Source organism: Sitophilus oryzae, unplaced genomic scaffold (assembly GCF_002938485.1).
Source record: "Sitophilus oryzae breed Bouriz unplaced genomic scaffold, Soryzae_2.0 scaffold_1637_pilon_pilon, whole genome shotgun sequence".
Lineage (NCBI taxonomy): Eukaryota > Metazoa > Arthropoda > Insecta > Coleoptera > Curculionidae > Sitophilus > Sitophilus oryzae.
In genome coordinates, this window is record NW_022146322.1 from 500,844 (window position 1) to 528,511 (window position 27,668).

Genomic DNA, 27,668 nt, shown 5'->3' on the forward strand with positions numbered 1-27,668 from the left:
ACGAAATATAAAAAACATAACGAGGGTCACAGTGCAGTACCGCATCTCCTTTTTGATACGATTTTTCAGGCAATCCAAAAAACATACCTAATTTTATATTAAATTATTTTTTTTAATGAATTATTATATTATAGAGCCGAAATATCAGGACTCTATTACCGAATAAAATATTTTGAATTATTTTTGTAAAATATTGCAAACAAATTTTTAAAAAATAATAATATAATTTTATTAAAAAAATCATACGAGGTCCTGCCTTGTGACCCTCGATAAGTGATTTATCTATAGAAATCTTTTTGTCGTTTTGGGTTTTTACAATTCAGTATATTTTTTGATCGTCTTCTTTTAACAATTAGTTAATGATAAAGGATAAAGTACTAGTTAAATAAACTAATTCAATAAACAGAAATATGCTGAATTATTACGCTTAAGTTTACCAATATACAAGGTATTATTATTTATACGAATTTTATAATACTTACAATAGCAGCCTACGTCATCATCTTCATTATCGGCTGTTCCAGAATTTTCAATTTCCAGTGCCATTGCTTAACTAATTATAGAATTATTGTCAGTGAGAAAATCGAAAATACTGCAGGGTGATGGTTTGCGGCGTTGTTTATTTTTGTGGTTGTCATGGTAATAGTTGAGATGGTGATAGAAAATAACAGAACAGTGTTGTTTATCAATATTTTAGTTGCATGTGGTGAATTTAAAGTACAAACGACATTCCAAGAAACAAGAAACGTTGGAAAACAGGCCCGGCATCAACGAGAAATATTTTAGTTGCTTGATTTTCTATTTCTAAGGATAGAAAGCAATCACGCAATTTTTTTTAAACAGTTGTAAAAATAAATATTCCATATTTTATAACTGTTATGGTGTACGAAAAATTTAGAGCACTGATTAAATATTGTCTAGCAAATGGAGTGTTGCTTTCACAAGATGTTTTGTGGTTGCTTCATTATTGCTTGACAATAAATCGTTGGGTTGTGTTTAATTTATGCAGGCAGTCCATATGTTACATTTATGTTATTATTAGGAATTTACGAAAAAAAGATGGAATAAGACATGCAGGAGCATTGTACAGGGTGTCTCATTTTGGTTGAAATCATGCGGTATCTCGGTTATTAGTAAAGATAGGAGGATGCGGTTTGCACAAACCTGTCCTACTTTTTGTCACACGAAAGATCCAGTAAACAACATTTTCATAGCCCTCATCGTTTCTGAGCTAGAGGGTATTTTCGAAAATTTTGCAATTTGGGACAGCCCCCGTATCTCCATCATTGTGGATGATACCGAGAAAGTAAAAACTAATTCTTGTAGAACATTTTAAGTAGAATAAACAGTTTTCACCTTCTTGATTCCTTTAACAATAACAGAGATACAGGGGGTGTCCCAAATTGCAAAATTTTCAAAAAGACCATGTAGCTCAGAAACGAAGAGGACTATACAAATTTTTGTTACGGCATCTTCCGTTTGACAAAAAAGTGGATTAGGTTTGTGCAAACCGCACCCTTCTATTTTTACTAATAACGAAGATATCGTATGATTTCAACCAAAATGGGACACTCTGTACAATAAGATTTTTAAACATCACACTATGGTTTCTAGAAGCTACTTTTTTGGCCAAAATTAAACAACTTACATTTAATGGAAAATGTTGACTGTAAATTTGTGTTTTTAATAAAATAAAAAAAGACTATTAAAATGAAGGTATTTTTAATCTTCTCATTCAAAGTGTGATTAACTTTTACCTATGAAGCATCTTCTGTATCTACTTCCAAAAAAGAAAGTTGATTAATCATCGAATCAGTGCTGTCCAAAAAACAATCTTTAGAAATATCTCTTTGCTCTTCTTCTTTTTGCATTTCTTGTTCTTGCTCTTCCTCCTCGTATTCCTCTTCTTTTCCATGCTTCTCTTCAAATTGTTCTTCACTTAACTTCTTTTAGATAAAGTCAGGTACACGAAGTAGGTTAAGTACATCGGCAGGATAACTTAATTTACAAAGCAGCCTGCACAAGTAAAGTATTTTGGAGTCTGCACAAGTAAAGCCCAATCTTGCTTATGTTCCTCGGAAACTTTTGAGGCTGTTCTCTGAGTTCTGGAAGATTGCTCCGAAAAAGGTAATCGTGGGCGGCCGGCAGATGATGTGAATGTAAGGGGTTCATTTAACTCAAGGATAAAATCCTCCTTTATCATTTCTTCGTCTTCATTTTGTTTTAAAATTAAATATTTAAGCCGCGAAGCCGCCTGCCCTCTTCTTTCAAAATTTATACAAAGGCGATTTATCTTTTTTTCCATTGTGCCTGATGTTCTTGTTCATTATTCTGAAATTTCTGTCTTACAAAATTTGAAACATACCCGTTTTTCTCAACTTTATCGGCCCCTTGTAGCCATTTTTTCAAAAGTTCTATTTTTTTCAATCGATACATAGCTGAAAAAAAAAAATTCTTTAAAAAAAAAGTTGCATCTAGTAGCAGCCAATTTTTTCTTTGATATGTTCAGAAAGGATTGTTTCAAATTTTACAATAACATCCAGCATGGAGAAACATAGAGAATTTTTTGTAAGTCAAACTAAACTTTTAACTTTTTATTTATGTTCTGTCTTAAACTCATTATTTTTAATTAATTAAAAAATAATGGACGCTGATTTTTATGTGCAATTGTTAGTGATTTCTTAAGTACATACCATAAAGTGTAAAAATAAGAATAATCCGTTTTCATATCCCACTGAAATATATCACTTAATATTCACCAAAACTCTTCCCAAAATAAACATCAACTGAATAGGCACAAATACTTCACTAGAACGTCTAAATATAAATGATAATAAGGAATAAAAATGAAAACTAAACAAAAATATATGCATGTAGTCTTCTTCATTTGTATATCTTGAGTCTAAAATATATATTTTGGCCAAAAAATTAGCTTCTAGAAATCATAGTGCATCATTCTAATGACAAATGACATAATACAGTATCTCCAGAGAAAAATAAAACACTAATTCACCTTCATACACCTAAACATTTTTATTTTTGCACTGGATGCACGTTTCAGCAGATGATTAAAACGAAAACTGGGTTAGAACTGAGTTTTAGTTTTATCCTTGTTTATATATTCTTAAAGTTGTTCAACCGACTAGACAAAATGTGCTGCTAACTGGAGGACAAATCGTGAACCTTTCAGAGTAATGTAATAATATAGCCCCGGGTTTCTGCGAACTTTAATAGTGATCAGCTGATTAAGAAATTTAAACGAAACTTTTATTTTATTGTAAATTGTGGATTATTTTTGCCTGTTATTTTAAGAATTTTTTATCTAAACCGTATTAACAAAGAAATTATTGTTTCGATATGTTGGTACATTATTTTTAATTTATGATAATGTTAATTATTGTTGATAATTAATATTTAAAAAAAAGTTACATACTTATTTTAATTTGATTTAATGCAGGTTTATAAAAGAATCAATTCATTCTTAGTTTATTTTATTCTAAATTGAGTGCTTTACGAATTTTACGATATTTTTTTTCGAAAACATAAAACTTTTTACATTTTTGATGCTAACTAATTGGCAAGGTATTATTGGTATGGAAATTAGCCAAGAAAGAAAAGAATTGGCTATAACTTGTAATTTTTCGAAAAAAACATATTGTACCTATCGCTGAAAAGCTTAAAAAATGGCGCTTTTTATGAAGTCATGGCCAACTATGGTTTACTAAAAAACATATGTTTGTGTCATATGTCAAAAATGACAGACTTTAGAAAAAAAAACAGAAAACACAAACTCATTAGGTATGTGATTATCTACAACTTTTATCTGAAAACTTTTTGTCTAAAATACCGTATGATCGAATAAAAACAGCGTCAGCGATGGCTATGAAATGACGATCAATATTTCCCATATAATTTTACATATAAAATGACAGCGATCTTAACTTCATAGCCATCGTTGACGTCGTTTTTATTAGATCATACGGTAGATTATAATGGAATTAGAGACAAGTATTAAAATAGCCAAAATTTGTTTTTTTTTCGAAATATCTAATAAGCCTTCTCCGAAAAATCCAAAAGGCGCATATTTATAACCCCACAAAACTGCAATTCTTTCCCCATTAACCGACTCTGTATCTCCAGTAGTTTCCGAGATGCCCATAGAGAACATCGTAGGAAACTCACCCTGTATAGTATTTTGAAACTAACTATTATTATTATTTGACTAGTTTAATTTGATTAATAAGGCTAAATTAATTTAATTTCAAATAAATTTGATCAGATTTTTTTTCGTATATTCTGCTACCAGAAAACCAAGATTATAACGAAGTTGAAGGAAGACAGTGTATCTATCACAATACTTAATAGAACTACTACAATTATTACAAGAAAAACAAAAAGAAGAAATACCCAAATACCCCTTCACCTACTACTGAACTACAAAATAAACGAATATAATCTCTTAAAAACACTACACAACTACTTATTCTTGTATTCTACACTGAACAAATTATCAAACTTACTAATTTATCAAACAAAAAGAAAAAATAACAAAATTATCCCTTCACCTACTACTTAACTACAAAATAAACTATATAAAAACACTACTAAACTATTTTTGGTAGACTACACTAACATGCTACACTAAACACTATAATTAAACTTAATTATTAATAATAAATTAATCTAATTTTACACTACACCTACAAAGAAAAAAGAAATATGAACATTTTCTAAAACTAGAAGAAACAGAACTTCCATACGTGCGACCAGGATAATAGGTCAAGAGGACAAAGATTATAAAATACTTTAAAATGTGCATTCAGAAAGAAAAAATACCTCCAAAATTATCTAAACAAACATTTTTATTTCTTATCAGTGAGAAGCATCGGCCTTGTCGGCCTTGAAGAATTTGTCGGGTATTTACAATGGTCGAATTGTATAATTGCCAGCTTTTATAGCATATATCTAATAGATAAAAAGTATCTGGTCGATTAGTAACCAATTTTCACAGTCCGAAAATTATCGATTTTTATTTTCTCTGTTTTTATTGGTAGCTTCAAAATTCAGAGTAACAAAAAATATTTTTCTGTAGGAAAACCAGTCCTGCCATCTAGTAGTCTTAGTCCATAAACGTCTTAGGTTGATCTACTTTAAAAATATATATACAAGGGTTTTATTCATCTGCTGATGATGCTAACATGGTTACCGAAACGCGCGTCCAGTGCAAAAGTAAAAGTGTTTTGGTGTAATGTGGTGAATTAGTGTTTTATATTGCTGTTGTAACACCAAAGGTTCCAACCCCCCTGTTGTGTACAACTGTAATCTCCAGAGTGAAAAAAATCTAACAATAAAAGAAGTAACAGTTCATTTTTGAATTAAAATAGACAGACCACTACTGTTATGACATAAATTGTAATAAAATAAAATCACTCGACAGGCAGCATCCAAGTGTACTTGGTCCAAGTATACTTTTATGCTGCCATATAACTGTACTTATATTAATGCTGCGCGCGATAAAATGTTATTTAAATCTTAAATAACTTAAACACGATTTATTTTAGGTATAGGAACATGTATAGTTAAAGAGTAACGAATTGAAAACCCTTTTGATTAGTGAAATAAAAAAGTATGTTTCAATTTTAAAAAAATGATTTATGATAATTTTTTAATCGCTCAATTCCATGACAGTTGCCGGCATTATTATATGACATTTGAACAATTTAATTTCTGAAATAGATAGTCACATGTTTTCTCTTTATGTCACAGTGGATATGGTAATCACTAAATTTGATTTTTAGGCTATACAATTTTTTTTAACAGGTTTTTCGTCCAAAACTTTTGAATTTTTTTTTCTCAAAAACGGTTAATGTTAGATATAGAGCGTTTAACATCAATATTCATAGAATTTTACAGAGAACTTAAGTATGTAATAAAAAATGGGGCCACCCATTTAAAATAAGAAAGTTTCCGTCAACTTCCGGTATTTCCGGAAGTGCAGGCATATTGAAAATATTTTTAATTAATAGATCTCGTTGCAAAACAATGATGTGCAAAAAATCTCCGATCTAGATATTGTGGTTCTCTCGAAACTTCTAATGCACGCCCAGTCTGGGACACCCTGCATATCGGAAGAAAAAGTCCATTAAAAAAAGTGAAGTTCATAAATTCATCTTTTCTTTTTTTTATCAATTCCTAAAGCGGTTTGATATTGTCATCTTTGTATAAGATCTATCAACACTATCAGCAAAGCCATAAAGGCTCTCATGATATGCAGAAGACTGGCCGGAAATAGATGGGGCTGCTCCCCTAACATTTTGCGCTGGATGTATACCATGATAGTAAGACCCATGATTACTTATGGAGCAGTTGCCTGGTACACAAAACTAGAGCAACGGACGGCAAGGCTAAACCTGTGCAAAGTCCAGAGACTAGCATGCGTTTGCATCACAGGAGCCATGAGAACCTGTCCAACAGCAGCAATGGAGGTCATTCTAGATCTAACACCACTGCACATTGTCATTGGTAGATATGCCAATGCGACAATGATTAGAATGGTCACTAACGGAATTAGTACTGGGAGAATTGTCAGATCAGGGGCTTGGAACACCTTCAAAAAGGAAATACCACTCCTGCAACTCCCAGTGGACGATATGCCAAGAACGTACAACTTTGAGGAACATCTCAATGTAGTATTGAGCAATAAAAAGGATTGGAAGAGCGAAACGCTTGCCCAGCAGTTAAAAGACCATACCATTATATAATACTAACTTGGTATACCATACTAACTTTGTATACTGATGCTTCCAAAACCAATACGGGAACAGGGATCGGAGTATTTGGGCCGAGAGCTAAATACTCCGAACCAATGGGCACTTACCCTAGTATCCTACAGGCAGAAATCTACGCTATCGAAAGATGCGTACAACTTATCTTAGATAGGAACTATCGGAAACAAGAAATAGCCATCTTGTCTGATAGTCAAGCAGCGTTAAAAGCGATCAACTCAGTATCAATCAATTCGAAATTGGTCAAAGAATGCATAGAGAAGCTGAATAAATTAGTCAAAGAAAACAAAGTCCTCCTACTCTGGGTGCCTGCTCACCAAGGGATAGAAGGCAATGAAAAGGCAAATAATTTAGCTAGAAAAGGAGCGAACACTCCACTAACTGGACCAGAACCGTTCTGCTTTCCAAGTGGTAACCAACTCAAGGCGGAACTCAAAAACTTGGAAGATTCCATCCGCAACCTGGAATGGGAATCTTGCAACGGTCTAAGACACTCGAAGAAGTTTTTAAGGGCTTATGATCAAGAAAAATCACAGATCTTCCTGGGTTTAAGTAAGAACAATCTTCGGATTGTCACCGGGTTTTTAACAGGACACTGTCTCCTCAATGAACACCTCAGTAGATTGAAACTAAGAAGAAACGGCGAATGCAGATTCTGTGGGGAAGATGGGGAAACACCAGTACACCTCATCACTGAGTGCGCCGAGACGACAACCATTCGTGCCATGAATTTTGGTACGACTGATATTGGAGATGGAGAACTACCCTCTATAAAACCGTCCCAGATACTGGCTTTTGTCAAAGCTCTGGGACTGTATGATGAGTTATAACTCAAGAAAGGGGGACACAATAGATCTGTAAGGTCGCAGTGATTAACCCCCCTCCCTCTAATTCTAAATTCTAAATTCTAATAAGGTCTATTTGTCCAAATATAGTGATTATACAGTAGAACTTCGGTAATCCGGACAGATATAGTTTAGGTGGTCGTCCGGATTGGTGAATTGTCCGGATTACCGAAGTTATGCTGATAATGAAACACAGGTTAATGTTTTAGCTTTATTTACATATTTATATGTACCAACATTAACTCAAGTGTTTTACAAATAATATGTGTATGTACGTATAATAGAAAAAGTTTAAAACATATCCAACTTTTGCGGCTATCTGGCGAAAAGGAATATTATGTACGAGTATTTAAAGGCAAAAAGTCACCAATTTTTTTTTGTATAAGGTTCTCATTGTGAAGCTTTCTTGATAGTTCTAAATGTTTTTTTCAATAAAAGGACTTCTTGATAATTCAATTTGTTTTCTTCTGCCCACTGCACGCATTTTGAAAAACACTGTACTGCTTCTATGTGTTTGATTTTTGTAGGAATGTCAACAACCTCCTCTTCTTCATCGTTTGTGTTTGATTGTACCGATTCAATTATTTCCTCGTCGCCAACATTATCAACAGCTATTTCGTCTCTTCCTGTCGCCCAGTTTCTTATTTCTTCGTCATTCAGTTCACTTTCCGGATCTATAACTTTTAACATTTTTTTCAAGTCGTTGAGTTTCGCAGCTTCTTCAAGTAGGCTTTTTCTTAGATCGGCCAGCAAAATATCATCTTCTTCATCTGACACCAATTGAGGCCATATTCCATCCCAGCTTTTTTGAATATTCTTTTCGGTTATGGACTTCCAAGCAGAGTCGAGAGTATTCACTGCATCCAGAAGACTAAATTTCTTCAGGAGTTGCATTGTGTCTTTGTTTTCTTGTGATATAATGTGGGTCAGCAATTGCCTTCTATAAGAAACCTTGATATTTTGTATCAAGTTCTGATCCATTGGCTGAACTAATGCAGTACAATTAGGAGGCAAAAATACCACTATGAAATTTGATTCGTATTGAGCTCTTCTTCGGGTGGGTGTGAAGGCGCATTGTCAACAAGAAGCAGTGCCCTGCATGGCTTATTGGCGTTACTCAGATATTGTTTCACTTCAGGAACAAAGATTGTTTTAAACCACTCAGAGAATATGTTTCGGGTCATCCATCCTTTGGTACTAGCCTCGTATTTCACAGGCAACTGTGCATTTTTGAAAACTCGGGGGTTCTTAGATTTACCTAACACAAGTAACGGCAACTTATGTGTGCCTGATGCATTTGAGCATGGCATAAAGGTTACACGGTCTTTTGAAACTTTCCTCCCTGGTGCCGATTTCTCATCTTTATGCACCCACGTTGTGTTTGGCAAAACCCTCCAAAAAAGTGCGGATTCATTCGCATTGTAGACTTGCTCTTTAGTTAATTGCATTTTCTCAATCAGGGCTTGCAGTTTAAGTTGGAAAGGAGCAACTGCTTCAGCGTCACTTGAAACACGCTCTCCGCATACTTTTAAAAAACGAATGCCGCGTCTTGCCTTAAATTTGTCAAGCCATCCTGAACTAGCTTGAAAGTTGGTCTTTCCAGTGATGCGCTCATAAAAAAATCTGGCTTTTGTGCGCAAGACTTCAGGACTTAGAGACAGGAATGTGATTTTTACGTTGCTGTAGAAACCAAGTGTATAACGCCTCTTCCACATCAGGATTCTCGGGCTTTTTCATAACTTTTCTCTGGTCTAAAAACATTACATATCTTTAGTGCAAACTCAAAACCCAGCATTTATTCATAAAACTTACCTATATCAGTGTACGACCTCGCAACAAAATTTCGAATCTTCACTCTGTTCTTCTTTATATCGGATACTGTTGATTTTGGTATCTTGAAAAGTTTCGCAACATGCCGAACACTACCACCTGCATCTAAACTGTCAAGAATTTTACACTTCTCTTTAATAGTAGCAGAGCAATGGACGCGTTTCGTTGGAGTCATTTTTTACGTGGTCTAACACTCGGCGCCAAATAAATACTACGTACGACTCGACTGGACAAGCCGCTGCATGTATAAAAATATTTCTTTACATATGTATACATACTAGTATACTTTTTCGCATTTAGCCGTTGTAATTTGTCATGCTTTTTAGCAGTGTCCGAATTACAGAAGGTAAAAATCTGAAAATGTCCGAACTGTAGCGGGTGTCCGATTGACTGGAGTGTACGGTTTACGAGGTGTACGGATTGCCGAAGTTATACTGTATTTAGAAAAAAAATATTTGTTAAGCGCTATTATAACAATTGGAGTTGTGAATCAAATCTGTCACTTTATACTCAACTGAGTGACACATTATCATTGAATCAAAAATTGTCCATGTATATTCTTTTTGTAATTTTAAAGACTTAAACTTTTTTGAATTGTATTATTTGTATTGTGTATTTTTTGTTGTTTGTATTTTTTTTGTGATTTTGTTGTTTGTGAGTGCTATGTCGATGAAGCTGTTTTGGCTTTTTGTACAATAAAGCGTTGTTTGTTGTTTGTTGTTGAGTACAATTATGAAAAATATTTCATTTATTTACATTTTATTACAAATAATACAGTTTATCAAATTTCAGACTTATTTCCTAGTGATATCAGATGCTTAAAGTTTTTATTTATGTACATACAATTATTGTTTTTAAAAAATAGAATTTTATATCAATCCATCACAATCCAATATTAACTTCTATCAACTCTATGAACAATGATCATCATTGACATTATTCGTTGCAGAGTTCCATCCAAAAACAAAATATCCTGCTACGAGTCCAAAAACAACAGCCAGAGCCAGCCATGCATTGTATGTCATAAAAATTAACATCAGGAAATAACTGACGATCACCTGGACGGCTTGTAGCAATGTTTGAATGAGGTGGGATTTGCTCATAATAGATACTCTGAAATAATATGTATTTATTAATTGGTCCTATATTATTATGACGTCTTTGTGTCTTTATACCTTAAGTTTTTATTTTATCTATTATTAATTATAATATATTTAGTGTCATCTAAATGTTCGTAATTATAATTGTGAACTAAATTATATCACTGAGTTTCTGTTTATAATGAAAAATCCCGCAATGCTCTAGATTTCCGTTAAATATTTACAAAACTTATTTCGTTTTAAAGGAGAAAGCCAAAAATGTTCACTATTTTCTTCCCAAAAGTTCTGATTATTTTCCAAATTTTCAAAATTTCAAAGCGCTTGTTTACTTCCAGTATAAAAAAATATTAATATACCACCCTGTATATGTATAACTAGAAATAAATATGATATGCCATTCAAAACTAGATATACTTACTGTGTGAATCTAGCATCTCCAGCTCCCTTGTTACCTTGTCTGATGCTTATTGCTCTATCTTTAAGATATCCCCTAAAATACCAGATCAAGATCATATAGAGAAGTACAGGGTGTCCCATTTTAGTTGAAATCATACGGTTTCTCCGTCATTCGTGAAGATAGAAGGGTGCGGTTTGCACAAACCTGTCCCACTTTTTTGTCAAACGGAAGATGCCGTAAACAAAATTTTCATAGCCCTCTTCGTTTCTGAGCTACAGTGTCTTTTTGAAAAGATGTTCGTGAAGGAAAAATGTTTTTGAAAAAAAAAGTCTTGAAAAAAGGTCTTGAAAATTGTTTATTGTAGAACTTGTAACAGTGGCGTAGTCTGTTATTTTACGAAAATAATATTTTTAAAGATATGAACTAAAATTATGTTTTCTTAAATGGAACCTATACTAATATATAAAATCCTTAAGTGACTGACATACTGATTAATCACGATCCTGCACAAACCATTCAACGTAAGAAGCTCAATTTTGGCATACAGGTTGATTCTAGGGTGTAGAGGTTCGATAAGAAGGGATTTTTCGAAATACCAGTTCCAAGAGGGTGAAACCACCAATATTACAATATTTTTTATTTAAAAAACGGTCAAGTTTCCGAAAAAACGCTTAAACACGGATATTTTATTTTGTTTTTTTACATATTTTAAGATTTCTTAAAAATGTATACAGGGTGTTTCGAAAAATCTGGTCATTGATTAATTGGCTTAAAGCGCTTGACGTAAAAAGCTGATTTTTGGAAAACAGATTGACTTTAGGGTGTAGAGGTTCGATAAGAAGGGATTTTTCAAAACTCGAATTCAAAGGGGTGAAACTATCCCTCAAATATTAAAATATTTTTTATTTAAAAACCTGTGAGTTTTTCGGAGAAACTCTTAAACACGTATATTTTATTTTGTTGTTACATATTTTAAGATTTTTTATAAATTTACACAGGGTGTTTCATAAAATATGACCATTGAGTAATCACGATTCTGCTTAAACTGCTTGACGTTTAAAGCTGATTTTTGGTAAACGGATTGACTGTGGGGTGTAGAGGTTCGATAAGGAGGGGTTTCTCGAATCTCAAATTCCAAGAGGGTGAAAACGCCCCTCAAATATTACAATATTTGTTATTTAAAAGACGGTTAGCCTTTCGGGAAAACGCTTGGATAAGCATAATTCATTTGGTTTTTTTACGTATTTTGAAATTTTTTAAAAAATCAGACAGGGTGTTCCAAAAAGTTAATAGGTAATTTCTTAACCACGATTCTGCTTAAACTGCTTGACGTAAAAAGCTTATTTTTGGCAAACGGATTTTTCGAAAGTCAAATTCAACAAAATGAAACTACCTCTCAAATATTACCAAATTATATAATAATATCGCCATATTGTTTTTTCTCATGCTGACATAAATGTGAGAAAATTTTATCCAGTTTGTATGTTAATGGAAATTCTTGCTTTGCTTTATCATCACCATTAAAAATGATTAATTCGACGCGAACGAAGTCGTTGGTACACGCTAGTATATTTATAAATTATATGATCTGGCTTGCTATAAGCTTCTCAAAAATATATATCACTCTATATTTATATATTATATAAAAAAGATATTAAAGATCATATTTATTAGTAGGCCATGATTGATAATAAAAGAAACAAAAGAATTATTAAAAGTATACTGCTATCTGTCTATTGTTTTATTTTGGGAGCCATTAATAAATTCTTTATAAATTATGACAGCTTAACTCTCTACCGCTATTTGTAAATCTTGGAAGCTATCGTAATGGAACTTTTAGATATTCCTTCAACTAATTTACGCGAAACATAATTTTAGTAAGAAGGGGCTTCCCCTCGCAACTTTGAAAATATTAGAATTTTGTTAAATTATTATTTCTCAAATCAATGAATTGGAACCAATACATACATACTGCCATTGCTAGCTGACGAGTATTCGACACGCATCAGAAGATGGTCACGCAGGGCGTTTTCTTTCATGAGCTTTTCTGTGACTGAAAAGCCCGATACGTGATGTTATCTATCGTGTCTACCGCACTCCGGACATTCAAAAACCTCATTACTCTGTTACCTCCTCACTTTTTGGTTGTCACTGTTAACTGAGTTTACAACTCTTCTCCATTCCGTTCTATTGTGAGCTGCTTCTTCCCACTCATTCTGCTTCTGCTTGTTAATCCCCTTTAAGTTTTTGTGAAAAATATCCTTGTATCTTTTGAGTTGTCCACCCGGCCCTCCTCTTATCGTCACTCAAGCTCACCGTAAAGCAGAGATTTTGGTATGTGGTTTTCTTGCATTCTGCATACGTGACCAGCCCATCTTAAGCTGGACTTTGTAATTATGACTTCAATACTCTCGCAGTTAGCTTTTTCAAGGACCGATACGTTTGAGACATGATGGAACCATTTGATTTGTCTAAGATGTCTGTGTTGCAACTTGTTTAATGCGTTCATATGTCGGCGGTACGGCACCCAGGTTTCGCTTCCATATAACATGGTGGGAATTATTATTGCTCGGTACACCGCAAGTTTCGTTTTTGTGCTTAAGTCATGATTGTAGAAAACTTTGTCTTTTAATTTCCAGAATGCTCTTGAGGCGCTGCTAATCTTGTGCTGAATTTCAGAGTCGATATTGGCCCTTTCCCCTTTCCTAAATCAAACTGCCGATGTAATTGAATTCCGCTACATATTCCAATAGTTCTTCTCCGATCTTTATAGCATTGTTGTGATCCTCGGGGGGAGAGCACATTATTTTAGTTTTATTGATGTTCAGCTTAAGTCCCAAGACCTCATATGCCCATGTATATGTGTTCAACATTGCTTGCAATTGCTATTTTGCAACTATTATCACGTATTTGCAACTAGAGCACAGTCATCAGCGTATTGAAGTTCTGTGATGAATTTTGTACGTGTTTTTGCCCTGAGTCTTTTTATGTTGAACAGACCGCCGTCGTATCTGTAATACCTCCCTCCTGCAGTTTGTTGTCCACTATAATAGAGAGCGCTGCTATGAATATATTGAATAGAAGAGGCGCTAAGACATATCCCTGCCTAACGCCTGTGCGCGCCTGTGTTTGTTAGGAAGGGATCGCTCAGTGATCCATGATATGACACTCTCATACACCATATGGTGGCCTCCCTGATTCCCGGATTTGTCCGTCCTCGATTTCTGATTTTGGGGATTTTTGAAATATGAAATGTATCCTGGCAACTACAATAATGTCGAACACCTGGAAAATGCTTTAATAATGCAAACTAATAATGCAAGCTTTTATATATTTGCAAACCCATCTCGTTATTCAACCAAAAAAAGTTCATTCCATTCATAAAAAAAGATTCACAGATTCAGTGGTAACAGTACAAAAGTAAAATATATCAATCCCAAATAAAATGTTAATATGTGTATGACTATTTTAGTAAATACCATTTTTCATTTTTGTTAGTTATCACGGCTAGATTAAGAAAATGTTATAGTTTAAATATTGCAGTAATTAGTGAAAATCGAGGTGAAAATAAATATAGAGTGATATATATTTTTGGGAAGCTCATATAGCAAGACGGGGGGTGGGGGGATCATATAATTTATAAATATACAGGGTGTTTATTTGAAAAAACATAACTTTAATGATCATATTTTCAAAAATATTTTTTCGTAGATAAACAGACTACGCCACTGTATTCATCGTAAAAATTTCTACAAGAATCAGTTTTCACCTTCTCGATATGATCCATAATAACGGAGATACGGGGGCTGTCCCAAATTGCAAAATTTTCGAGAAGACCCTGTAGCTCAGGAAATAAGAGGGCTATGAAAACTTTGTATAAGCATCTTTCGTTTGACAAAAAAGTAGGACAGGTTTGTGCAAACCGCATCCTTCTATCTTTACTAATAACGTATGATTTCAATCAAAATGGGACACCCTGTATACTTTAGCGTTGTTTAAAGAAACCATTTAAACCAAAATAAAATCAATGATAATCACTTAGAGAAGTTCATTTTTGATTATATCCCTTTAGATCTATTTTAACAACTTTCAATAACATTTCAATAATGCATGTTGGTTCTTAATGGAATGTTGACGTTCACAAGAATTTTTTTAATTACCTATAAAATTTTAGAGCTTCATATGCAAAAGCCAATATGAATATGCCTACCATAGATCCAATCAATCCTCCAATTGTGCTGAATTTCCAAAACTTGAACAAAACAGTGGCGGATTTTGAGAATTCAAACTAAAAACAATAAGTAGCATAATAAATTAGGAAAACGGCATGGCATGAGAAATTCTAGTGTTTTAAATCGATGATCGAAAAAAAACAGCGTCCAGTTGGCCTGGAAATGACTGTCGATGACATTTACCATTATACTTTTACGTATAAAATGACAGATATTATTAAATATGTTTTCAATTAAACAAAAATGTTTCAATGTAGTTTCAAAGATATTAATAAATAAATATGAAAAATTATGAAAAAAATATTAAAAATACAAGAAATGTCCTGAAATTAAAACTAAATTAGGTATTTACTTTAATGGGTCTGGACTTACTTTGCTATAAATATCGTGATATTAAACCATACAGGGTGTTCAAAATTCTATGTCAAACTTTCTAAAATATAAAACAATTTTTCTTCGTTTTTTAAAATGGTTTTAGATAACACCTAGTATATTATTTCTTTACTAGTTGAAGCCTGGCGCATCCGCCACGACATCGACGTCAGGAAAGAAATACTTTTTATTTTTTTTTTTAATTAAATGAAAAACAAAAAATCCGGCGACGACAGTTTTTAGAAAAACCAATTAGCTATCTCTTAGTAAAAAAAGCAACTTTCTAGAGCAAGTCGTTACTTCAATAGAGACGACACAGATAAACATTAGCATTTTATATATGCAGATTAGATGGAGAATGAAAAAATGATTTTTTTTTTGTATTTAAAGTATGGCAAAATTTTGAACGGTTTTGCGGACATTCCTGGTATTATATTACATTATTATGTGGTTATACTGGTTATATTACAGGAATTTTGTTTAAGTGCAAACCTAAACTATGTATTAGGACAATTTTTTAAAAAGTGTGAGTGGGTCGGGATGAATTTTTTTAAATGAAACACCCTGTATATTATTGCATTTTTGGCTTCCTTTTTGATCACTTTACATAATCCTATATTATTAAATATGTTTTGATAAATAAAAAAAATAAAAGATAATAATAAATAAATATAAAAAAAATATTTAAAAAAAATATTTAAAAAAAAATATTAAAAATACAAGAAATGTCTTGAAATCAAAACTATATTAGGTATTTACTGTAGTGGGTCTGTACTTATTTTGCCACAAATATAAACCAAACAGAGTGTTCAAAATTCTATGTCAAACTTTCTAAAATATAAAACAATTTTTCTTCGTTTTTTAAAATGGTTGTAGATTACTTTGTATATTATTTCCTTATTGAATTCAAAAGAAAAACACACTTATAGAATATAAAAAATCCAGACATAAATAAAGAAAAGATCAAATTAGAATTAAAAAATGAACAAGTATTATTTGTAAATAGTCACGTATCACGTCATAGCTCAATTCAAATTGTCAACAATGTAGAGTCCGTGGAAATTCATAACATTATTAATCAAAGGCTGCAAAATTTAGTAGATACTAGATACTGCCAAGAAAAAAAAACGAATCTAATACTCTTAGGTAATTAATATAGTAGAAAAATATTTCACAAATTAAGGTTTGTAATTAACATCTCAGGTATAAACAAAGTAAAATGCTTGTTTTATTGCCGTCTTAAGCTTTCTATACTTACAGTCATAGCCATAGTCATAGTCATATTCATATCCATATCCATATCCATATCCATTTTATGAGCACTGACTTTTTTATATTTAAATTCAATAGAAAGGGAACAATAAATCTTAAATACTTAGTCACTTGCTTTTGAAATACTCATAAATCTCAGATGAGTAAAACTTTTTGGTGTCGTTATCAATAAGACATAGTTACCTAAATACGTAAATAATTTGATAAGAGTAATCTGCTACTTACTACTTGCTGTTCATGAGTGAGTTTAAAATAGATATGAACAACCTCTCGAATTTTTAATATTAAAAAATATTGAAAAAAATACTATTAATTATTTTAAAATTTTTCAACAATTAAATACATAAGGAATCTCATGTACTCTTATATAGGGTGTCCCAGAAATAAGTGCAGATATTTTAACTGGTAGTATATTTGAATATTATTTTTATTTTTTGTTCTTTGACATTATAAACATTTATAAATGTTTATTTTAACAATAAGACTGACAATATTATTTGTATAATGTTTTGTATTATCTTTTGTTTGTTTGTTTGTGTACCTTGTTTTTTTACTTTGTTTGTTAGTTTACCTTTGTCTACAAATTGAAAAATATTTTGACAATAAAGGCATTTATTTATTTAATTTTAAATTTGTACACAAAACATTACGAGTATTAATTCTAATCATATCAGTGTTTATGACTAACAATTCTAGAAACAAACCACATTAATTATTTTTACGCATACCACATTTTTATATTTATTTTTAACTAAATGTACTTAAAAAATAACTACATTGCCATATGACGAAGTAGTTCCAATAAAAAAATGGCGTCGGGAGGCACGTATAGCCACCCATGTTAATATAAAGTTGGTAGGCAATTCGTTTAGTTTCAAAGTAAAGGATTTTTTCCAATTTTGGTCCGCGGTTAATTCCCCTATCCGCCACCTGGGGTCGCGTCCGATGGTAGTTTGGAGTTCTCGACACGGATTTTCTCAAAAACAGACTACCGAAACACGGAATATCTCAAAAACTGCGACTTTGACTGATTTTGATGTTATTACAAATTTTGTTGCAAATATTATTCTTAATCTTAAATTGAAAACCGCGTTTTGCTAGCTACTGCAATTTTGGAGTTACGATTTTTAAAAATGTTTAGCCTCCTCCCATACCCCCCTACCAACCCCCCACCCCCACCAAAAACTAATGGCCAGATTCTCGGGTGCCACAGTATTTTTGTGTCAAATTTGTTTAAAATCGGTTTAGCGGTTTTTGAGTTATCGTGTTACAGACGGACAGACGGACAGACACCATGAAAATATTTTGTATTTAGGTCATTTATGACCCAAATAACTCATTTGGAGTGAAATTAAAAAAACATTTTTTTTGCCGATCTTTTGAATGTTGGTATGGTCGGCTAAAAACATTCTTTTCAATATTTCGTTTGTTCTTACCCTTTCAATTAGAACCAAACTGTGTAAAATTATTCTTCGTATTACTGTGTTAAATTAGTGGTTTACGAAAAATCTTGAATAATAAATAATTATATTGCAAAATCACTTGATTTAGAACTAAATTTAATAAAATAATTTACCACATTATTCATACTGAAATCGCATAAAAGAAAATACCAACATGTTTATCGGAATTCATTATTCGGAACATCGACAAAATCAGACAAATAAACCGTATACGAACGACACACAACAACTCATTCCAGGGATTTCATATTTTGCTAATTATAGCATATATTATGATTATCGCCAGCGGTTCTCAAAATGTTGACATTCTTTATTTTTTTAATTGTCAAAGTTAAATAACTCGGTTATTTTTAATTTATTTTAAAAATGGTAAAGAGAAAGATGTTTCTTTTGATCAGATCTACCACCCTTTAAAATATCTGCACTTATTTCTGGGACGTACGTTAGACGTTCCTGGAAAACCGGTGATAGAATTTTTTTAAAAATTTGGAATTTTACATACAAGTCACCGCTCCATCCATCTAAAATATTTTCAGCGTTACAATATTGCCACATCATTGGAAAGTGGTAGCATGGTTCTTATTTTAAACAGAACACCCGGTATATTATTACAGTTTTGGAAACTACTTTCATAACACATAATGTTTCTGTTATACTAAAAAAACTTCAGGTAACACTAAGAAAAATTTTCTAGATATATTTTAATACATATTTTGTAAAGGACGCCTATCAAACCTATAGGTTAGATGAGATTTATATTAGGGCGATTTAAGTAAAATTACTGAAAATTTGATTACTCTTTTATTATATTTTTACTTACAAATTCGTGTACAGGGTGGGTCAAATTCGACGCTTTTAAATGGAAACACCCATTTCTATAGGAGATAGACAAAAACTAATATCGGTGTCTGGAGCTCAATTTTTGTCAACTTTGTAACTTTTTTGCTATGGAAAATTTTGTATTTTTATGAAATCATTTCCAAAACACCTTTTTACGTAGAATTTAATGGTTTAAGTATAACTTTTTTAAAATTAATAATTTAAAAATTATCAACAGAAAATTTGATTTTTTATAAGGTACACCCTGTATATTTTGAATTTATTGAAAAGAATTTAAAATTACCTTTCCAAAAATATAACACACTTGATATTTTGCTCGATTCCTCTTCGAGATATAGAGTATATAAAAATTCGCCCCCTTTAAATAAGTAGGCTTTGAACGGCACCAGCTGTAATGCAAAAAAATTCTAGCTGTGAGCATCAATTAAAACGAAAATAATATTTGCTATGAGATATGCAGAATTTTATAACAATTTAAAATATATTTAACCAACATCAACACATTTAAACTATATCTAATAACAATAAAAATAAATAGCAAACCAAGACATGAGATTTTGCTACAGGTGTTCGACATATCGACCGTCTTCTGTTATGGACAGACGGGACAGTTTTTGGTTTGGTTGCGAACATTTCTCTAACCGCAGAAATGATGCACCAGCGGAATATCATTATAGACAGGGCCGCCGCTACCATGTGTGCAAAGTGTGCGGTGCACACGGGCGGCCAAAAATAGAGGCGGCCAAAACAGGCACCATTGATTTTTTTTCTTAAATACAAATAACACAAAAATATGATTCTATTTTCCATAATAAAATTCTTATTAAATATTTTATGATCTCAGAATCATTTTTGATTACAAGCAGAGAAAAACAAAAGTCGGACAAAAATTTAAGATCTTCTACTTCACAAAAAGTTCTTTCTAAAGAAGATTCTATTTCAGAGCAAATTACTTCTGCTGCAGCTAGTGACATACATAATGAAAGGTCAAATGACAGTGATAGCAATAGTGCCAATAGTGATGCTGAAACCATAATCAACCTAGTTAATCCGGCGGTTCCGGCTTGCAATGTAGAAAGTTCCAGCCTATCTCGGTTTCGAACAATCCCGGAATATGTCCTGCGAAATTTAATCTAAATGAAGTTCAATTTTTTATTGAAAATTTTCCAACGCAAATTAAAAACTTTAACTTTCCCAGAGATAAAAATATCAGGAAATTTTCATTGAAAAATGACATCATAAGGGATATGAACACCGGAACGTTAGCAAAATCACTAAAATATATAATTTTTGGGTTTAAATTTATATTTTCTCTATTGTAATATGGCACGATATTTTAAGTAAAATTAATGTTGTTAGCAAAATTCTTCAGAGTTCAAAATTTGACATAAATCTTCACTAGATGCACTACATAATTTAAAAATTATTTCATAACCACCACGTTCTGATGAACATTTTCATCATTTTTTTGAAATGCGTCGAGAGAGAGAGAGCATTTAAGAAGCATTCCCCAGCTTACCTACCCAGCGGATTAGAAGAATAAAAGGAATTTTCTGTATGAAGGAACTGATGAATCCATATTGTGACCTGAATTGTCATTTAAAGTAAATTTTTACTTTAAAATTGTGGATAGCGCCATAATGGCAATTGAAGAACGGTACCAATTACTACAACAACACACATATATTTTCAATGTAATATATGGGATAACTAAAATTAAAAACGATGACGAAACTCAAAATCAATTGTGAGAAAATCCATCGAACCCTTAGAGACATACACAGCTAAGAGAGTGATATCAGTGAGTGCAACCATTTATTCGAAGAAAAAAATTAAAGCTTTTCAACCATATTTTAACAAAGAAAAAACCTAGTGAAATTCTTGAATACACTGTGTTTTTTTTTAATTGGATTAGGATCGAAAAAAAATCAACGATCCTAATCCAATTAAAAAAAACACAGTATATATTATTGGATCGACAACAATAAAAATTAGATTCTTTCAAAATTTCCAAATTTAACCATAATTATATCTATATTCCTAACTCTACCGGACTACTGGTTACTGTAGGTACGGATGAGCAGTCGTTCAAGATTTAAAATTATTAAAAAGTATTTAATATCGATCTTCGATGACGCAAGAAAGACTTTCTGATAGCTTTATTATCTATCGAACATAAGGTGTGTGCGACATTGGATATTAAAGATATCGTCAAAAAAATTCCGAAACGAAAGCCAGAGAAGTTCGATTTTAATAACTTTTATGTTATTTTGTTATATGTGTTTTATTTTATTGGACATTTATTTTTTTTTAATTTAGAGACTAGATTTGACTCTGCTGAATTATAACTTTAATTATTTGAGTAAGTACTTATTTTCGGGTATTATTGGTACATGTCTCGGGTAATAGAAACATAATATTATAAACTCACCGGCAAAAAAAACCGGCCACTAAAAACTAGACCCAATTTCAAAGTTGGATTTCTCGCGAACCACTCATTAGATTTTGATGATTTTTCTTTTAAATTGTAAATTAATTCCTTCTTAACGGATGTTAAGTCAGAAATTTTTATTCCGAATTTATTTTGAGCATATACAGGGCAATACGACGAAGACGAAGTTTTTTGCCTAAACTTTGTAACACCCTGTAGGGTGCAACAGAGGTAGTAGCTATTGCTAAATCAAATCACATTGTAGCCTCATCTTTTGTGAGCATTTTGTTTTTTTAATCACCATATTATCTCTTTTTGTATTGGAGATATGCTGTTTTAAAACGAACGTCTCGGAAAAATTCAGAATTCATCTCGGAAAAGGCACAAAGTAGTATGTGTAAATAATCAAGGCGACATGACATAGGCGAAAACGGATTTATGAGTATTTGCAATATGAGAAAAATGGTTGTCAAATTAAAAAATGCCATTATCGGTAACGGATGTTGCTCGTATTGTGGCTGTAATTGAGGATGGCCGAAGTCAACATTATGTCTCCGATACCCTGGATATATTTCGAACAACAGTCCAGGATGCCTGGAATCGGTATATGGAAACGGGAAATTTCACCACGCCAGTGGACACTAGATATTAGTCCCTTAAAATTTCTTTACCTTTTTTTTAGTTAGTTTACGTCTACGTTCTGATGTTTGATTTGATTTTAAAGCTTTTTTCGAGGCGTTTGTTTTAAAGCAGCGTATCTCTAATACAAACAGAGATAATGTCGTGATTAAAAAAACAAAATGCTCACAAAAGATGAGGCTACAATGTGATTTGATTTAGCAGTAGACAGGGTGTTACAAAGTTTGGGCAAAAAACTTTGTCTTTTTGTTGTGCCCTGTATATGCTCAAAATAAATTTGGAATAAAAATTGCTGACATAGCATCCGTTAAGAAGGAATTAATTTACAATTTAAAAAAAAATCATCAAAATCTAATGAGTGGTTCGCGACAAATCCAACTGTGAAATTGGGACTAGTTTTTAGTAGCCGGTTTTTTTTGCCGGTGAGTGTATATAGGTATGTCAAAAAAAATATGCTATTTTTTGGGGGCGGCAAATATTGAGTTGCACACGGGCGGCTAACATGTTAGCGGCGGCCCTGATTATAGATATATAAAATACATAAAGTTGTAAAGGATCAGTGTATATTTACTATGTATAACTATACAAATTTGTCTAGAGTTAATAAAGGATAAGTAAAGTTTTCGTAACAGTGAATATTGTCATCGAAAAACTGTATAGAATCAGTATTTATGCGTTATCGATACTATATAGGGATTCTTTATGTGCGTTATAAATATCAATCATCTATTCTCTATAGGAGAACATAAGTACCTATACAGGCAGCGCTATATGGTTGCTATAAAGATTAAATACAGAACATGTCTGTAAAGGAAATATTTGAGTATTCTTTAAATATGCTTTATATATGAAGTCTTTATCGAGACATCTTTATAGCAAAGAAACTAATCTATATAGGCTTGGGTTTACTATATCGCGTGGTTATACTTGAATAAGCATTGGTAAAACCATCAATTGAACATTTCAAAAATTGAAATTTGGGTTATATGTTAAGAAAATTCGATATATTCGATCTCTCTAAATCAAATGATTGGATAATACACAGGGAGAGCAAAAAATATTATAGCATATTTTTTCCGTTATTTTAAATTCAACCCTATGAATATTATTTAAAAAATCAGATAAAACTCATAAAATTAATTTTCAAAGACTAATAAAATTGATTTTCAACGATATATCATGTTCCTATAAACATATAATAATAAACGCCAAAACCTACGTTACAATATTTTATTTATAATTTTGACAAACAAAAGAACAACTAAAGTCAGTTTGTGTTGCTTCGGCAATTCATGGGTGCAACTTTGTTCAAGTTAGCAACCGATCGATTAGAAGCGATGTCGAAACCAGATCGATACTATGTTCATTGCAAAACTATTGTCGCTCAAATGCTGCGAAATATGGTATCACTATCACACTCTTGCACACGTGTCTAGACTGTCGTCGCCACAAAGCGAGAAATCAGAATATCGCTACGAATCGATGTTGCTACTGAACATAGTGCATCAAGCTACAAATTACTTTGTTAGCGCTTTGAAACATGAACAAAGTTGCACCCCTGGGATTCTCCGTAATTCCCTGATATATTAGATCCGATGCTCGAATAATACGTTGTAATATTTACAGCACAGTAAGTACAGACCAACTATAGTAAATACCGTATGATTAAATAAAGACGGCGTCCAGTTGGCTGGGAAATGACGATCGATGACATTTCCCATATAATTTTGCATATAAAATGACAGCGATCTTCATTTCATAGCCATCGCTGACGCCGTTTTTATTCGATCATACGGTACTTATACTTATACTTATAATATTATAGTAAATAAATGATATAAAATAATATAGTAAATATAAAAGGCTGAAAAATATATTTTTTATTAATTTATTAATATTTCGGAAACTATCAAAACATATTTAATAATATCTTATTAGGATTATATATTATGTAAAGTGATCAGAAAGGAAGACGAAAATTAAATAATATACAGGGTATTCTATTTAAAAAAATTCTCCCCACCCACTATTACACATGCCCGACGTACTATTGCCAGACCCTCTATATGAGAAAATAGCTCCATAACATAAAACAAATTTAAATAAATTATTAACATATAGATATATAAAATTAATTCTTAACAGCATTTGTATGTGCTGTTCCTAATTAAATAACTTACCGACATAACCATCATGGAACTTGAATCATCCGAACTTCCATGATCATGATCATGTTGTAAGACACTTGCCATTTTTTATTTTAACCAATAAAAAATTCAAAATAAGTACTGAAATTTCACCGAACACTGTCACATACAGCTGAGTAACTACGGTCGGTAGGAATTTGTTATCTATCTCGGTATATTTACCGCTATTTTTGACGTACACAACACCTTACGATGATAAGTTAGAAAATAGCATATAAATTATACACTGCCAATCATAACAAATAAGTGCATAACCTCCTTGGTAGATTCACTAGTTAAATTTTGCAGTACAAAGTCCTCTGCTATATAGAATTTTTGAAATAAATATTTGTAAACAATCATTACAGCAAAAACTATCAGAAAACTATTGGGGATGGAATATATTTCCAGAATTCACCTAACTTTTACCTGTAAAATAATTTTTTGTATGTTTGTCATTTTTGTGAATGCCGGGCAGTGTATACTTTCAAGAAAGTAGGACTAACTGATAACATAATTCATTAAGGATTAATTGGCTTAAGTAACAATATTTATTGCAAAATAAAAAGCTATAAAATATCTGCTTTTTTAATTCTCAGTTTTTAAGCTTAAATAATATTTATTTTAATATACTAACAGATGGAATACCTCCCATTGCACATTGGTTAGATATTTTTAATTGTCCATTTATCTAATTTTTCTTATCTAAAAATAAAAAATAGTACGCCTATGTTGTGGTAAATAAATAATATTTTTGACAAATTATAGATTTCGACAACCAAAATACTTTTTAAAAAAAAATATTTTTTTTTTAGTATTAATGGTGTCTCCATTAAGAATATTTCGAGTTAAATTTACGGAAAAATATTTATAATTGGCTATGAAAATATTTGATAATAATTTTAAGTTTGAAATACGGCTGTTTAGAGCACGTTGCTATGGAAAATAATAAAATAGAATTTTTACAGAATTTTGCCTAGATAAGGGGTGCTATAAATAATAGCTCCATAATCTTCAGTACATTTTGGATTTTTTTTGTTACAACCATTTTCCCCTATCTGTTAAAATAAAGTGGTGGGGAAGGTTAGATCTATCTTTATTTAAAAGTTTATAATTCCAGACTGGATGTTCAGAATCCAACAAACGAGGTCTCGTTTAAAAGAGCGTTTCTTACTCTATGTTATAGCATAAAAACAATAATAATAAGGTTTTAAACATAGACGCTAGGGGGCGCTTTCTTACAATTTAACAAACAAAGCGCGTTTTTCAAAAAAATTAAATACGATAGTATATGTAATTTTAGCTGATAGTAAAGAGTAGTAAAAGCTTAAAAAGTCAGCGAAAACCGCATCCTGATATCTTCTTTCAAATCGAAGAGATTAGTAAAATTATAATAAATACCAAAAAATAAGCCCTTAATTATTTTTATTTTATTTTATCAACAGCCCTCTGATTATGCCCATCCTAACAAAAAAATAAGATAGAACAGTTAGTTTATTTTAAAATCGACGAAATACCAGAATACCATCATACCAGATGTATTAATATCTATCACCAAGATATTAATAACAGTGAAGAAGAAACGATGATTCAGTGAAGTCATGGTAGCTTTGGAAAGCTGCTTTTGACGTAATACATAAACCTCAACAGTTATTAGATCAACATTTTGATAGTCTTAGCAGCGTTTTTTTTTATCTTTTGGTTGCTTTTTCAAAATGCTAATAACTTCAACTACTTCAAATAATAAAGGCATTTTGAAAAATCAATTAAAAGATAAAAAACGCTGCTAAGACTATCAAAATGTTGATCTAATAACAATTTGACATTTATACTATTATGTCAAAAGCAACTTTTTCCCAAAGCCTACCATGACTTCACTGAGGCATCGTTTCTTGTTCATTCTTATTAATATCTTACTTATTAGATATTAGTACATCTGGTATTATGGTATTCTGGTATTTCGTCGATTTTAAAATAAACTAAGTGTTTCTATCTTATTTTTTGTTAGAATGAGCATAATCAAGAGGGCTACTGATACCGTGTTGTAAAAATAAGATAATTAAGGACTTATTTTTTGGTATTTATTATAATTTTGCTTAATATCTTCGGTTTGAAAGAAGATATTAAGATGCGGTTTTCGCTGACTTTTTAACTTTTACTACTCTTTACTATGAGCTAAAATTACATATACTATCGTATTTAATTTGTTTGAAAAAACGCGATTTGTTTGTTAAATTGTAAGAAAGCGCCCCCTAGTGTCAACGTTCAAAACCTTATTACTATTATTTTTATGGTATAATATAGAGTAAGAAACGCTCTTTTAAACGAGCCCTGTTTGTTGGATTTTGATCATCCAGAGAGAGGGAGAGAGTCCGGAGTTATTAACATTTAAATAAAGACAGATCTAACCTTCCGCCACCACTTTATTTTAGCAGATAGTGGAAAATGGTTCTAACAAGAATATCCTAAATTTACTGAAGATTATGAAGCTATTATTTATAGAATATCATATCTAGGCAATATTCTGTAAAAAATCTATTTTCTTATTTTCCATAGCAGTTGCGCCCTCTAGCGGCCGTTTTACAAACTTGAAAATAATTTCCAGCAATTTCTCATAGCCTCTTTAGTTATAAATATTTTTTTTCCGTAGGCCCTACGGCTAATACTTTCCGAGATACAGCCGATACAGCTATTCTTAGTGGGACACCCTGTACGTTTAACAAATACAATTAATACAATGGTTAAGAACAGAATGACAATGTAATCCAAAAAATCATTGCGATGACCAGAATTGTAGTGGCAATGCTAACGAAACTCCATAAAAGGTTGAAGTTCAGATATTTCATGAATATTTATTGACTTAATATCGATAGGTTGATCTCCTTTTAAGTTTTCTGGTCCAACGTAGATTTTTGGTAAGGTAAAGGGCATTCCCTGAATTATTTCTTCTTTATTGATGAATTAATAGCTTGATACTGAATACTGATTGATGAATTAATAGCTTAATTCACAGTTCGGTTCGATTTCTATCAGGCTTGGATCGCTGATAAATTTATTTTCTTTTTCATCACCACACTGCTGCTGGATTTTCAATGGTTCTTCAGTAGGTATTGCGACAATATATTTGTTGTTGATTGGTTTTATAATTGGGTTCTTGATGGACGTTTTTACTGTATGGCAGGAGTGGATTTCGGCATCTTTGATTAGTGTCGATTGTAGATGGTTCATGCCAAGTGTAAGGAAAGATTGGTTTAGTAAAATTACCGATTGATTGAT

The 27,668-nt window shown here is 31.9% G+C and overlaps 2 protein-coding genes across 3 annotated transcripts in view; both read right to left on the reverse strand.

Annotated features, from left to right (window-relative positions):
* The window catches only part of LOC115880573, a 34,245-nt gene extending 33,653 nt beyond the window's left edge, over positions 1-592 (reverse strand). Inside the window, exon 1 of the mRNA XM_030897829.1 lies at positions 483-592. Coding sequence (XP_030753689.1) covers positions 483-546 — 64 coding nt within the window. The 5' untranslated portion in view covers positions 547-592. The remainder of the gene's footprint in view (positions 1-482) is intronic.
* Positions 593-10,190: 9,598 nt separating this feature from the next.
* On the reverse strand, positions 10,191-24,552 carry LOC115880574 (high affinity copper uptake protein 1-like). 2 transcript variants are annotated; one of them, XM_030897830.1, is made up of 4 exons: positions 24,387-24,552; positions 15,118-15,245; positions 10,979-11,050; positions 10,191-10,573 (listed from the first exon to the last, which is right to left on the reverse strand). In XM_030897830.1, the coding sequence occupies exons 1-4, from the start codon at positions 24,456-24,458 to the stop codon at positions 10,372-10,374; spliced, it is 474 nt and encodes a 157-aa protein (XP_030753690.1). In that variant the 5' UTR covers positions 24,459-24,552; the 3' UTR covers positions 10,191-10,371. The 2 variants fall into 2 exon arrangements, with proteins under 2 accessions (XP_030753690.1, XP_030753691.1); XM_030897831.1 differs by lacking the exon at positions 24,387-24,552 and adding an exon at positions 16,820-17,072.
* Between the last annotated feature and the right edge of the window lie 3,116 nt (positions 24,553-27,668).

Coding starts and splice junctions, on each gene's coding strand:
- LOC115880574 (XM_030897830.1), bottom strand. CDS start 24,458: ATGGCAAGTGTCTTACAACATGATCATGATCATGGAAGTTCGGATGAT. Junction 15,246..24,386: donor GTTCCATGATGGTTATGTCG/GTAAGTTATTTA, acceptor TATTGTTTTTAG/TTTGAATTCTCAAAATCCGC. Junction 11,051..15,117: donor GAAGCTCTAAAATTTTATAG/GTAATTAAAAAA, acceptor CTGGTATTTTAG/GGGATATCTTAAAGATAGAG.